The following is a 13,963-nucleotide window of genomic DNA, read 5'->3' on the forward strand; positions in this document are numbered from 1 at the left end:
TCTTTAAATGCCTCTTCAGGATACTTAGCTCATGAAAATTCCCATTTGTTGGAGGGACAAGGAAACAGAAGGAAGGAACTTGTATCCACAGCAAGAAAGTGGAAGTGGGGCAGCAGCCATGTCCCCTGTCTAGGCAGGAGGCAGGGGGACGAGGGTACCAACACAAGGATGGAAGGATGGACACCCAAAGGAACTGCCTCCTTCACAGCTGCTTGAGGGGCAGAGATCACTGTCTACTGTCCTTAACACAACTTGATTCCCTCTGCTGAAAATTAGATCTGCCTAGGCTCGGCTCAGCTTCCTCTTTGTAATCTGCACTATCCCCGTTAAGAACCATAGAACACCGGCCGGGCGCGGTGGCTCACGCCTGTAATCCCAGCACTTTGGGAGGCCGAGACGGGCGGATCACAAGGTCAGGAGATCGAGACCATCCTGGCTAACATGGTGAAACCCCGTCTCTACTAAAAATACAAAAAAAAAAAATTAGCCGGGCGTGCTGGCGGGCGCCTGTAGTCCCAGCTACTCGGGAGGCTGAGGCAGGAGAATGGTGTAAACCCGGGAGGCGGAGCTTGCAGTGAGCCAAGATCGCGCCACTGCACTCCAGCCTGGGCGACAGAGCGAGACTCCGTCTCAAAAAACAAAACAAAACAAAAGAACCACAGAACACCTGTTTCATGTCTATGAATCTGGGTTGGAGAAAAAGGAAAAGAAAAAAACTCAGAGATGAGCATAGTATTAGGCAGAAGCCTAATGGGTCTGCCTGGAGAGGAGGAGGAGTGTGGCCATGCACTGCTCTCAGCATACAGCCCATGAGGGCAGGGATGGCTGCTGTTCTTGTGAGATCAGTTGAGGTTTGTTCTGGGTGTAATTAGCCTTTTCACTCCTTGTTTCTCTCATATGTTGTGTCCTACTCTATGAAATGTTGAGTGCCAGTCCTTGTCTTTCATCCACACTTGAAACCTTCGTTCATGCTAAGGTGTAAATAACCAGCAACAACTCAGAGAAAAGTAGAAATACACCCAGACTTGAATCTTGCAGTGTCACCTCCCCTCACATACCCTCAGCAGATATGCTTCAAAAATTATACCTTCTTTTCCTACCAGTTTTACCTTATACATTCTTTCAAAATAATGGTATGACAGCTATTACAAATTAACAAGAGCTACTAAGAATGAAGAAATTCACTGATCATCCTGTGGATAAAGTGTTATCTTTCATGGTGAACATTTATTTGTAATCATGAGATACACGAAAGGGATGCAGTTCTAATATAATTTCAGACAACAGATAATTATGAAGGAGATGTTTTGCATGCAGAGACTTTTGGGGGCCTCTGTAATCCTGTCTCCTAATCCATCTATGTATATTGGGCAAATAGTAAGTTCTCAATAAGTGTTAGTTAGGAAAGTAAATGTGTGAATCGAGCCCTGGTAACCGTAATAAAAACAGTCTTTCTTGTGGAAATGTGTCGGTGATTATGGACTAGACCAGCTGCAGCATTCAAACAGAAATTAGAGTCTTAATAGACAACACACGAGCATGGCACCCCAGAGTTGGACAGAAATTTTCTGTGCTCACTGGGAACTTGGCGCTGACTCTGGTTTCTCTGTCACAGATTTTGGGGTGGGAGAGTGCTCCCATGGGGAAAGCAGCACGTGCTGACATCAAAATTGAATAGAAACTTGGCTGGGCTAGGAGTCATTGCTATTTTAGTCACTTCCAGATGTCTGCTGCTGTAGTTTCAAGGGACAGGGAAAGATGAGTGGAGTGTGCCATGCCACTGGGTAGAAGATGAGGAGCATTCTCCTTCTAAGCCTTTCAAGTTGTATTTAAAGCCATCCCTCAACATGCTACAAAGATGGATTGGATAAAGCCTTTAAAAACTGTGCTCTTCTGTTCACAATAGCAAAGACTTGGAACCAACCCAAATGTCCATCAGTGATAGACTGAATAAAGAAAATATGGCACATATACACCATGGAATACTATGTAGCCATAAAAATGAATGAGTTCATGTCGTTTGCAGGGACATGGATGACGCTGGAAGCCATCATTCTCAGCAAACTAACATAAGAGCAGAAAACCAAACGCTGCATGCTCTCACTTATAAGTGGGAGTTGAACAATGAGAACGCTTGGACACAGGGAGGGGAACATCACACACTGGGGCCTGTCAGGCGGTTGGGGGCTAGGGGAGGGATAGCATTAGAAGAAATACATAATGTAGATGATGGGTTGATGGGTGCAGCAAACCACCATGACACGTGTATACCTATGTAACAAACTTGCACATTCTGCACATGTATCCCAGAACTTAAAGTATAATAGAAAATTAGTTAATTAATTAAAAATAAATAAATAAACAAAAACTGTGCTTTTTAACAATATTCATTTATAGATTTGACTTCATATATATCAAATAGGCAAACTGCAGAAACCTTTGCAAACTAATCATGACTCTGCCTGCCCCCAGTCAGAAAAACAAAACCAAACCAGAACCATTCTCGGGCTTTGGTTATGATCTAATATTTATGAAGTGCCAGCCATTGAACATATGTTGAATGGTACATATGCCAGATGAGCTGGCTGCCCCTAGTAGCTATTGTGCTAACCTAAAAGCTCACCAGATGCTTGTTCTATATCTGCTTTCTCCTTTTATGATATTTTCAGTGTGTCTTTTAATCCCAATATTGTCATTATGAATTAGATAAAAGATATCAGGTGGGGGTGACCCCCTCTGAAATATTCTCAAAAGGGATGCCTGGGGTTCTTTCCAAGAGGCCCTGGCACCACCAGGGACCAGTCTAGGGGTGTAGATCAAAGTCCGTAATAGGTTCATAGAGTTTCTTGTTTCTTTCTTTCACCGAAAAGGTATGGCACTAGCATGATATAACTCTTGCTAGATAAAGAAAGCACAGGAGAAGCAGTATAGTACAGTGGTTAAGCATATAGGATTTGGATTAGACTCAGTTCAAGTTCAGACACTGTCACTCATTAGTCATGTGAACTTGGACAAATTACTTAACCTCTCTAAGGCTCAGTTTCTTCATCTGTAAAATAGGTATAGTGATAGTAGCTATTGAATTTTTGTGTGTGCAGGAGAGGGGAAAATTATGGTAAATAAGAATTCCTCCCTTGTCCAACAAGATTGTGAGCTAACCAGAAATATAACAAAGGGTAAGACCAGTGGAGGTCAACATGCCCCCTTTATTATTGTCGAAGCTGACATAAAAGAATGTAGTGTCTTTATGGACAAGTGAACTTCACAGCCAGACCCCTCTGCCACGACAGGCCTCTCCTTGGAGGGGCAGAGCACAGCATGTGCCCTCTCAAGAGGGGTAAGAGATGTCCGCATTTCTCCATCCACACTCTACTGTCAAATCAGTCGCTTTTCCCCCAGGCTAGAGTGAGGCAGTGGAGGGTGGCCGGGAGTGTTAGGTTAATGGGTCTTCACATGGAAGAAAACATCAAGAGTGGAGGATACGATCATCCTAGTAGCGGCAACTTCAGAGTGTTCCCCTGAGGACTCTGTAAGATAAAACAAGGTGTTTGGCAAGTGCTAAATGTTCACGAAATGTATACGGTGATGTTACGTATCACAGCAACCATTGTCACTGAGTGTCACGTTTGTGGTTTGTGGCAAAGAGATAGGGCAATGAAAAACAGAGACATTTGGAAATTGTTGTGTTGTCCCATGAGGGTTAAATAAACAGGTCAGGATATAATCTTTAAACCAAACAAGAGACTAAGTGTTTATACTTAGCACGTTCTGTTATTGTCACCCTGGGACAGAAGAACCAGCATAAAGGTTTAAGACACAATAGAAGGAGATTGGATTTAACACAAGTGGGAAGAAGCAGAGATCTTAACTAGATAAATGTGAAACAAGAAGATGTCATGCACCTGGGAGCTGGGAAATCCTCCCAAGCATATTCTCCTGGGATGAAGATTTCTGGGTCTTGGGCAGTTGGTCAATCCATGTCTTACCTTAGACGTGAGATTAGCTCACCCACTCCCTCTGCTTGAGGTTTCTACTGGTTGTTTATCCCTAAATGTTCTTTTGGGTTGCAATCCTAGTCAGGGTTCTCCAGAGAAATATAACCAGTAGAAGATACGTATACACACAGACACACACATATATAAAATTTATTGTATAAATCTAATATTTATATAATAAATTTATTTGGATTTATCATTATTACTTAAATTTATTATATAAATCTTTTTATAAATATATATATATAAATTTGTTGGGTTTTTGTTTTTTTGAGACAGGGTCTCACTTTGTCACTTTGTCACCTAGGCTTTAGTGCAGTGGTGTGATCTCGGGTCACTGCAACCTGCACCTCCTGGGTTCAAACAATTCTTCTGCCTCAGCCTCCTGAGAACTGGGATTACAGGCGTGTGCCACCATACCTAGCAAATTTTTGTATTTTTAGTAGAGCCAGGGTTTCGCCATGTTGGCCAGGCTGGTCCTGAACTCCTGACCTCAAGTGATCTGCCTGCCTTGGCCTCCCAAAGTGCGGGAATTACAGGTGTGAGCCACCATGTCTGGCAGATATATGTAATTTATAAGTTAATGTAAATAATAGATTTATTACAGATATAAGAGATTCATTTTGAGGAATTGACTCACACAATCATGGAGGCTGAGAAATCTGCTAACCTGCCATGTGCAAGCTGGAGACCCAGAGAAACCAGTGCTGTAATTCAGTCTGAATCTGAAGGCCTGAGAACCAGAGGAGCCAATGGTCTGAATCCCACTCTGAGGGCAGGAGGAGATGAGATGAGATGTCCCAGCTCAAGCAGTGAGTGAGGCAGGAGAAAAAGGAGCAAATCGCTCCTTCCTCCTTTTGTTCTTCATCTTTTTGTCCTCAGTGGATAAAATGATGTCCAACCATGTTGGGGAGGGCAATCTACTTTACTGAGTCCACCTATTTAACTGCTCATCATATCCAGGGACACCCTCCCAGGCAAACCCAGAAAGAGTGTTTAATATGGACACCCCATGGCCCACTCAAGTTGACACATACAATTAAACATCACAAGTTGGCTTTATTTTTTCTTGAACTGAAAAATGCAGATACAGACCTGCGTGGCCCAGGGAAGCCCAGACCTTTGGTGTTTATGTATGATTCATTCCATGCAGTCCCAAGTTAAGCCCCCAAGTTCCTCTGAGATTATTTGGAGATTTTATTTTGTTCTAGTTCTTATAGAGTATAGTATTTAAGAAAATTTGTGCCATATTTTGAAGGTAATAGTTTTTTCAGGTCTCTGTTGGCCTCCGATTTGAGTTAGCCATGATCTTTGTTAAAGGCAATTTTCTAAATTACTTCTCTTAATTCTTCCTCTAGGAATTAGCATCCACGACATTTCTTCTTTCTTTTCCATACCTCCACTCTCCCTGACTTCACTTCCCTTCTTTGGCTGTGAGTGTCAAAGTCCCTGGGTTGGTATAAATGATGTTAAAGACAACCAACTGGGTTTTCTAAGATTCAGGGTTGATTCACCTGATCTCAAGAGGAAGCCCCATATTGAAAAGTGATTATCTTCTCATTTCACAAAGCATAGTTATTGTCACAGAGAAGTAAGAGGGGCACTGGGGAGTGGATAGCTGTAGTGATACAGTAACAATGCTTCAATGCTGAGAGTGAAAAACAGTGAATGTGAGGAAGGAAAAAGGTACATATTATAAAGGAAGCAGCATCAGAATATGCCAATGTTCTGAGGATAAAGAGGGAGTTATTCAGGTGACTTTGGGAGAGGATGATTTCAACCCTGGCAGGTAATTTTTAGGAACGAGAATCTAATGCACAAGTAAACATGCTTGTTATAAGGGAATGCTGTGATAGTCTTGATGAACGGGAAGTGTGCAGATGAGTTCTAATGTCATCTCACCTGCTCTTTGATTTTTGTGAAGTGAGAGCTGAGACACAACCTCTGTGGTTTAAGAAGAACTGATCTAATTATGGTCAGGTGATTGGAAATGGAAATCTGCCACCGCACTTTGAGGAAGCATTTTTCAGATCCCCATCCCCCAGTATTAAGCAAGCTCTTAAAATTGTAAATCTAATGATACCAAGAAGTGTGTTTTGATGTTTAAATCAAAGGGCATTTCACGGTAATGGCTCCACAGCTGAGCAAGCTTATATTTGCTTAAAAATTGTATCTATTTAGAAGTCACTGGTTTTCAAATAAACCAAAAAGCTGCCAGTCAACATGGCAGCTGAAACATTCACTTCATGGAGCAAAACAATAGGGCTCATGTCAGAGCTGTGACCCAAGTTTGAAAATTAACGTCATTTTGTTATTTCTCTTACGAGTTGATCTTTTCCTTTGAGTTGCTCTTCACGACATCTGCTAAGTGGCTTTGTTGTTGGATTTCAGGGTTTGGCACAATATTCCGTTCTCTTTTATGGCTATTATGACAATAAACGAACAATTGGATGGATGAATTTCAGGTTGCCGCTCTCCTATTTTCTAGTGGGGATTATGTGCATTGGATACAGCTTTCTGGTTGTCCTCAAAGCGTAAGTTTGATTTGTCTTTTGGGAAGCAAATAATGATTTCTGGAATCAAATGGAGGGATTAATTTGGGGATTGGATATAATTTTGTTGCTATTTTATGTCTAAAGGAAACAGAGTCTGTAAGAGATGAAATGTAGTTTTAATACCAACACTAATGTTAGACTATTACATCTTCAAAAGAATTGAACATAAACACAGGCCTTTGAGTCATCTCATGGGGTCAGACTAATGCTTGCATGTCTATCTTGTGTTTAAACATATTTTTTAAATGTGCATTTTTGTACTTGAAGGTACGAATTAACGTTGCCAGCAAGACAGGGAAACAGCTGCTGGCCCCTCTTTTGCGTGCAGAGAGGTTTTAACTTGCAGAATCAGCTCAATAGGCAGAATCTATTGTTCTCTACTCATTTAAAAAAAAAAAAAAACCGGAATAATCACTCATCCAAAAAATTTTAGCTGTGTAAGACAGAAAAAATGAATGGTCCCCAATGAAACCGTCACAATCAACTGTATAATCATGGTTTGTCTTGGGAAAAGATGTATTGGAGTATGGGGAGGAATTTCACTGGAGAACTGATATTACTGCAGTTCATTTTTCCCCCTGCCTAAAATATATTTATAATACTCTACTTAAAGACTGCAGAAGCCTAGCAGAGTTATTTGGGTTTATATATAAGAAAAATGACCCTTTAGCCAATTTTTTTTTTGAACCAGTTTATGAGAAGAGTTTAAACATCTCAAGTAAGGTTGCCATTCTTTTATTTGACTATGCTCAAGGTGAATGAGTTTTCCCCTCATTGTAGGAGGCCCCTCTGCCTGAGGGTCTAAGAGGGAAAAAGTGCAGTCACCCTAAGCAGGAGCTCTCTGAAGCAGTCTGTGACACACTTTGTGTCCTAAACCTGCCTCACTTACAGGTTCCTCCAGAGAAAACTGCCATATTTCATTTTTAAGCTCTTTTGGGACTTAAAACCTTGTGGGAAATCCTATATGTAAGACATTTATCAACCTGTTCAAGTGTAATCAGAGACCTCAAATATAAGAGACTGTCCATCAGATAAACTACTATCACATTCCAAAAATCAAAGATATTTTCTAGTCTTTTGACTATATTGCTCTGGTTGGGCTGAAGTCAGAGGTATCATTTACATTACTGAGGCCTCATGAGTATCATTTCTGTGTTGCTCCTTTAGTTTCTATAGTCAGTGGAGAAGAATATTTTCTCATGTCCGATTACTCAGCTTTTTTCGGTAACTGTGCAGGTTGTGTACCCCACAGTCATTCTGCCTAGGTTCAAATCCCAGCTCTACCTTGTATGTATTTATACAATCATTAGCAGATGGCTCAACTGCTCTGTTCTCCTGTTTCCCCTTGGTAATAGAGGTGTAATGGATGTGAGGACTAAATGAATTAATACAAAGCACTTAGAATATGCCTGGATGAGAAAATTATTAAACCAATGTTAACTATTTTATTAGGATTATAATTCATAGGCTTATTGAAGAGAAAAGGCCAGCATGGTAGGAGTTGAGGCCACATTATAGCTCCCCAAAACAGGGCAGTCATGTATGGTTATGCAGTTGTACATCAGTAGATTTGTATGTTTAATAAATTATTTTCTGGCAGATGAATTTAAAGTATCTAGAGCAGCACTATACCAGGCAAGTCACTTATATAAGTTTAAAACTTCTAGTAGTCATATTAAATAAATAGATAGGTACATTTAATTTTAATAATAAATATATTTGATTTAACTCAATATATCCAAAGTATTACCATTTTAACAAGCAATATAAAATTATTGTTGAGATATTCTCTGCCTTTCAGAAGGTATCAAGTCTTTGAAATCTGGTGTGTATTTTATACCAGTCACATTTCAAATGTTCAGTAGCCAGATGTTGGTGGAACACTCTATTGGGTAGAGTGGCTCTAGAGGAAGTAGTGGCTTTTTCAAAGTTGCTCAAAGATGCCATCTGGGATAGCTGCAGGGCATGAAATCCATTTTCCCCCTCAAAGTCATTCATGTTCTGTCAACCAAACCAGTGTGGCCTTGAACCTTTCCTCTGGCATGGACCTTTGGTTGCTCCTTACCTGATTAGCAAGTAGTTTAAACTCATTGCCCAAACAGCAAGACAACTCGAAAACAATACATGATTCTCACCCCACCACCAGCCCATGGGACAATACTCAGTAGAAAAAGAATTGATGAGATATAAATCTTTGTACAGAATCACTAATCATCTCTTCCTACTCCTATCCCAGTCAAATACTCTCTTGGAATAAGTTTGAGTGGATTTATGACATACGTTACTCAAACGGAATAGAAGGGAACCTAAGTTCTAAAATCGACTAGGCTACATCAAGATTTTTTCATTGTGCTCATTCTGTTAGCTTCTGCATATTCATTCACAAAATGGGAGCAAATATCTATTTTTAGTTACTTAATAGCAAAATCAGAAAATAAAAAGATAGAAATCCAAGAAAATAGTTTGAAGTTTTAAGATAAGATGACTAACTTTGTTGACCCAGGACTCTCCTGGTTTTAGAACTGAACGTCTTGCGTTTGGGAACCTTTCAGTCCCCAACAAACAAGGATGGTTGATCACCTTAGTTTTAAGTCCTTCCCTTTTCTTCTTCCTCCCTTCATTCGTTTCTTTTATCCTTCTTTTTTTCCTTTTCTTTCCAGGTCAGTGTACATTTTCAACCACATCATATACTTAGAAATCTTCATGATAAATATAAACATAAGTATAAAAAGCAAAGTAAAACAGCGTAACGTAAAGTTACACAACATAGAAACCATCAGCTCCTTTAAATATTGTCCTCATTAGTTTAAAGTTTTATGTCACAAAGTAAAGGTGGCTTGACATCAGGACCCAACTGCTCCCATTAAAAATAATTCTCTAAGCTAAAAATCTGGGGTTTTACTGGTCTGTTTTACAGCAGCTAAACTACTGGAAACAGTTGAATCATTTTGGGAATGCATGTCTTAATAAGAAACTCATAGCTATTTTATCCTTATAGGCGTCTTTCAATACTTTTTCCTGTTTGTAGGTTGTTTTAGTCCATTTTGTGTTGCTATAAAGGAATACCTGAGGCTGGGTAATTTATAAAGAAAAGAGGTTTATTTGGCTGACAGTCTACAGACTGTATAAGAAGCATGGAGTCAGCATCTGCATCAAGTGAGTGATTCAGCCTGTTTCCACTCATGGTGGAAGGCAAAGGGGAACCAGCATGTGCAGAGATCACGATGGTGAGATAGGAGGCAAAAGAGAGATGGGAAGGTGCTGGGCTCTTTTAAACAGCCAGCTCTCATGGGAACTAATAGAGTAAGAACTCACTCACTATCCCCTGCAAAGGAAGGCATTAATCTATTCATAAAAAAACTTCCCCTATGACCCAAACACCTCTCATTAGGCACCTCCAGCATTGAGATCAAATTTCTACATGACATTTGGGGAGACCAACAGTCAAACCTTAGCACAGGGCTCCCTGGGATTAAATATAATTTTTCTGTTTATGATCCTGTCTATAACAATACTCATAGAATTGACTAGCAAATATTCTTGGATACTTAAATCATGTGCTATACATAACCCTTAAATGGTGTTAAAATTTTTGTCTACGTAGACTATCATATATATTATATATATGAGATATATATTATAAACTACATATATCAAAAACCAGCCTCAATACATGCAGATAAATATTTTTAAATTTGGCAAAATGACAGTATGTTCATCCATATTTCTGGAGCTGCAACAATAATTATGATTTTTACTTGAAATAATAACAATTAACATCTGTTGAGCATCTGTCATGAATCAGTTTAAATTACATTACTTCTAATCCCTAAACATTGCAAAGTAGCTATTAGTTTTATAATTTTACAGATAATGAAATAAAACTCAGAGATCCTAAATGAACTGCGCAAGGTCATTTGACTATAAGACCTCTTCGAATTTAGATTTTTCTAGTTCAAAAGATATCTTCTACCCCCTACACCTTGCCACCTCTCTGTACTGTGCTTCTCCTTACATAGGCCAGTGTGTTCCTCCCACCAATCTTATATACTGTGTTGAGTATACATTAGTTATTCCTGTTGGATGGATGGAGAAATTAAGGCTCAGCAGAGTTTGAGGATTTGACTAAGTTCCAATACCCAGTAATTTGCAGAACTGAGCTTTGAACACCTTGCTTTAATTCCAGGACTTCGCTTTTCTAATTTCCAATGTGGATTCATTTATATTGATGATAACAATCATCAGTATAGAGTGATGTCTCTGTCTTATCCTGGGTAGCCTTTTTTTTTTTAAAAAAAATTCTATATTAAAATAGTTTCTTGTCTGTTGTTAAATTCCCTTAGAGTTTTATGGCCTTGATATGACTCAAGTGACCAAATGTTTTGTTAAAAAACAATTAAACCTATCAAAACCAAGTCCTTCTTCTACAAGATTCTTGCATATTCCAAGATGAATCATGGCCAGCTTCACACACACCATTTCTAAATCAATGAGACTCTATTTTTTCCCTTCTACTTAGATGTCAGTGCCTTTGTCCATTTTCTTTACACTTCTTTGGTGTTTACCCAGACAGTCATGACCTACCTGATACTCTACCTAAATATCTTCCATGTCTCTTGACATCTTTAATTTCTTAACATTGAAATTGTTTCTTTTTCCTCCCCACATTCTCACCCCCAATTAATTTTTTTCTTTGTCAAAGGAATTTCTCCTTATCTATTTAGTAGAAAGCAGTCAGAGTGCCTCATAGAATCCAGTCTAATATTTTACTTCTCAGAGATATTTTCATTGGAGATCATAATGTTTGATGTATGTAATGATGAATTTCAGACCCTAGAGAAGGTTATGGAAGGGTAAGTGGACCTGGCCTAAAGGACATGATATTCTGGCAAATCCCATAAAACATATGATTATCTCATCTTCCTCAAACTATAGTTGACCTTGTTTCAAAAATGCTTGGAGCAGAAAAGCAATGAGGTATGAAAGACATAAAGTCACCACCTTCCATTTTATATTACTGCTCTATGAACTGCATCTAGATTATAAAAATCAACATAAAAAGCTGTCCTCTTGCAAGAATGGACTAATAAGGATGGCAGTAGTTCACAATGAATGGCAGCTATTTACAAAGTGAGGTGATGTTGTCAAAACCTGTCATAATGACAAAGACAGAACTGAACAACAATAGCATAACAAGCATATGTCGTATGCATTTATTATATGTATTGTGCTATGCAAAAATGCAATTTATGCTATATGTATTTACTTGGTGAGGCTCTTTCCAGTGCTAAGTTTACTTCTAGAATGACAATTCATGTTTTCATTCATTTAATTACTATTTGTGGAGCACCTAGAATGGATAATCTAAGAGAACTATCCAGTACCTGGATCTTTCTTGGTGAGCAAAATAAAGTCCTTGCCCCTGTGGTGCTCAGTTGGGGAAATATTGTAAACAAAGAAATGACCAGTGGTTTTGGCCAATGTAGGATAATTTTATGTTGTTGTTATCCTCTGCAGTCAAATATTTGCTACAGCTTCTCCATCCTCAAGAATTTTAAGTAGTTGAAAAGCGCGAAGATGGCTAACAAGATGCAGCCAGGAAGAGCTTCTCCCAATGAGAAACCAGGGTATTAAGAAGACTGGCACACTCCAAGTAGATCTTCAGAAGAGAGGCATCGAGAGTGGATGGAGGCAGGATGTAGACTGTGCTAGAATTGGAGGAAGCTCGGAATGCTATGCTCAGGAATGAGTTCTAGGACTCATTCGTGGCCCCGAGTTGCTCCTGAGGAAGGGAGAGTTAAATAGGTGTGGAGTAGCCCACTCTCACCATGGATCTCCATAATTCCAGTTGCGGGAGACTCCATGACCCCCTATGCATATTTGAACTGATAAGGAGAGCTGCTTGAAGAGTTGGCAGGGACAGGACTCCAGACCATGTGGAGTTCAGAATATTTGGCAAAGGAAGGACTGCAGTAGAGCACAGCCAAGGACACCCATCCCTGAAGGCTCACCATGCCCCTGTAGGCTTTGGCCTTTGTTGACTGTCAGACCAATACAGAGCAGGGTTGTCTGGCCCATGGAATGAGGCCATTCTTATCTGAGTGCCTCCCTTGTCTGCCAGCCTTTCCTCAGGTTCATGCCTGGCTGTGCCCACTTGCAGCACAGGCTTGGATGTCCAACTGGGGCACTTCTTAAAGGCCATCACCATAACTTCTTTGCTGGCAGACCCCACCCAACTGTTGGAGAGCTTCTGAAGACAAGCCTGCATCCACACACACCCGCCTGCAGCCTTCTCCCTCTGGTTTGCCAACATGCAGACATGCATGGACCCTGCTGCTCTGCTGTCACCTACACGAGCTTACACCCCACTGCCACTGCCCCGACAAAGCACTTTTGCCAGCAACTCTCATTGGAGCACTGTTGTTGACAGACTGGAAACACCTCATCTCCTTCAGCACATCAGGTGTTTAACCTTGAGAGGCCAGAGAACAAAGCTGTGTGCCTGGTCCTATACCATCGGGTTACAGCACACAGCCCAGGAGTGTTGAGCTGAGCCCAGGTCCCCTGAAATCAGCCAGAAATGAAGCCAGTTGACTAGGCCCAACTTACATCACAGTCAAACCCTCAAAGGCATCAAAGAATATAAAAGCAAAAAGCCCCGTCCAAAGAATTGCAACTTCAAAGATTAAAGAAATATCAGCTCACACAGATGAGAAAGAACCAGCAAAAGAACTGGGGCAACTCAAAAAGTCAGAGTGTGTTCTTACTTCCAAATGACCATGCTAGCTCCCCAGCAATGGTTCTTAATCAGACTGAGATGGTTGAAATGATAGACGTAGAATTCAGAGTCTGGATGGCAATGAAGATTGCTGAGATTTAGTAGGAAGTTAAAACCCAATACAATGAACCTAAGAATCCAGTAAAACAATACAAGAGCTGAAAGACAAAGTAATCATTTTAAGAAAGAACCAAGCTGATCTGATAGAGCTGAAAACCCCATTACAATAATTTCACAATACAATTGGAAGTATCAGTAGCAGAACAGCCTAAGCTGAGGAAAGAATCTCAGAGCTCAAAAGTGGTTCTTCAAATTGACTCAGTCTGACAAAAATAAAAAAGAAAGAATAAAAAAGAATGAACAAAGCCTCCAAGAAATATGTAATTATGTAAAAAGACCAAACCTATGACTCACTGACATACCTGAAAGAGAGGGGGAGAGAGAAAGTAAGTTAGACAACATATTTGAGGGTACTGCCTATGACAATTTCCCCATCCTCACTAGAGAGGTCAACATTCAAATTCAGAAAATTTGGAGAACCCCTGCAAGATCCTATACAAGATGACCATCCCCAAGATACATAGCCCTCAGATTCTTCAAGGTCAATGCAAAAGAAAAAATATTAAAGGTAGCTG

The 13,963-nt window shown here is 40.0% G+C and overlaps 1 protein-coding gene across 1 annotated transcript in view; it reads left to right on the forward strand.

Moving 5' to 3' along the window:
• TMC1 (transmembrane channel like 1) overlaps positions 1 to 13,963 on the forward strand; it is a 183,527-nt gene that overhangs the window by 109,914 nt on the left and 59,650 nt on the right. The window contains exon 10 of the mRNA XM_025358883.1: positions 6,387 to 6,529. Coding sequence (XP_025214668.1) covers positions 6,387 to 6,529 — 143 coding nt within the window. The remainder of the gene's footprint in view (positions 1 to 6,386; positions 6,530 to 13,963) is intronic.

This window comes from Theropithecus gelada, chromosome 15, assembly GCF_003255815.1.
Source record: "Theropithecus gelada isolate Dixy chromosome 15, Tgel_1.0, whole genome shotgun sequence".
Lineage (NCBI taxonomy): Eukaryota > Metazoa > Chordata > Mammalia > Primates > Cercopithecidae > Theropithecus > Theropithecus gelada.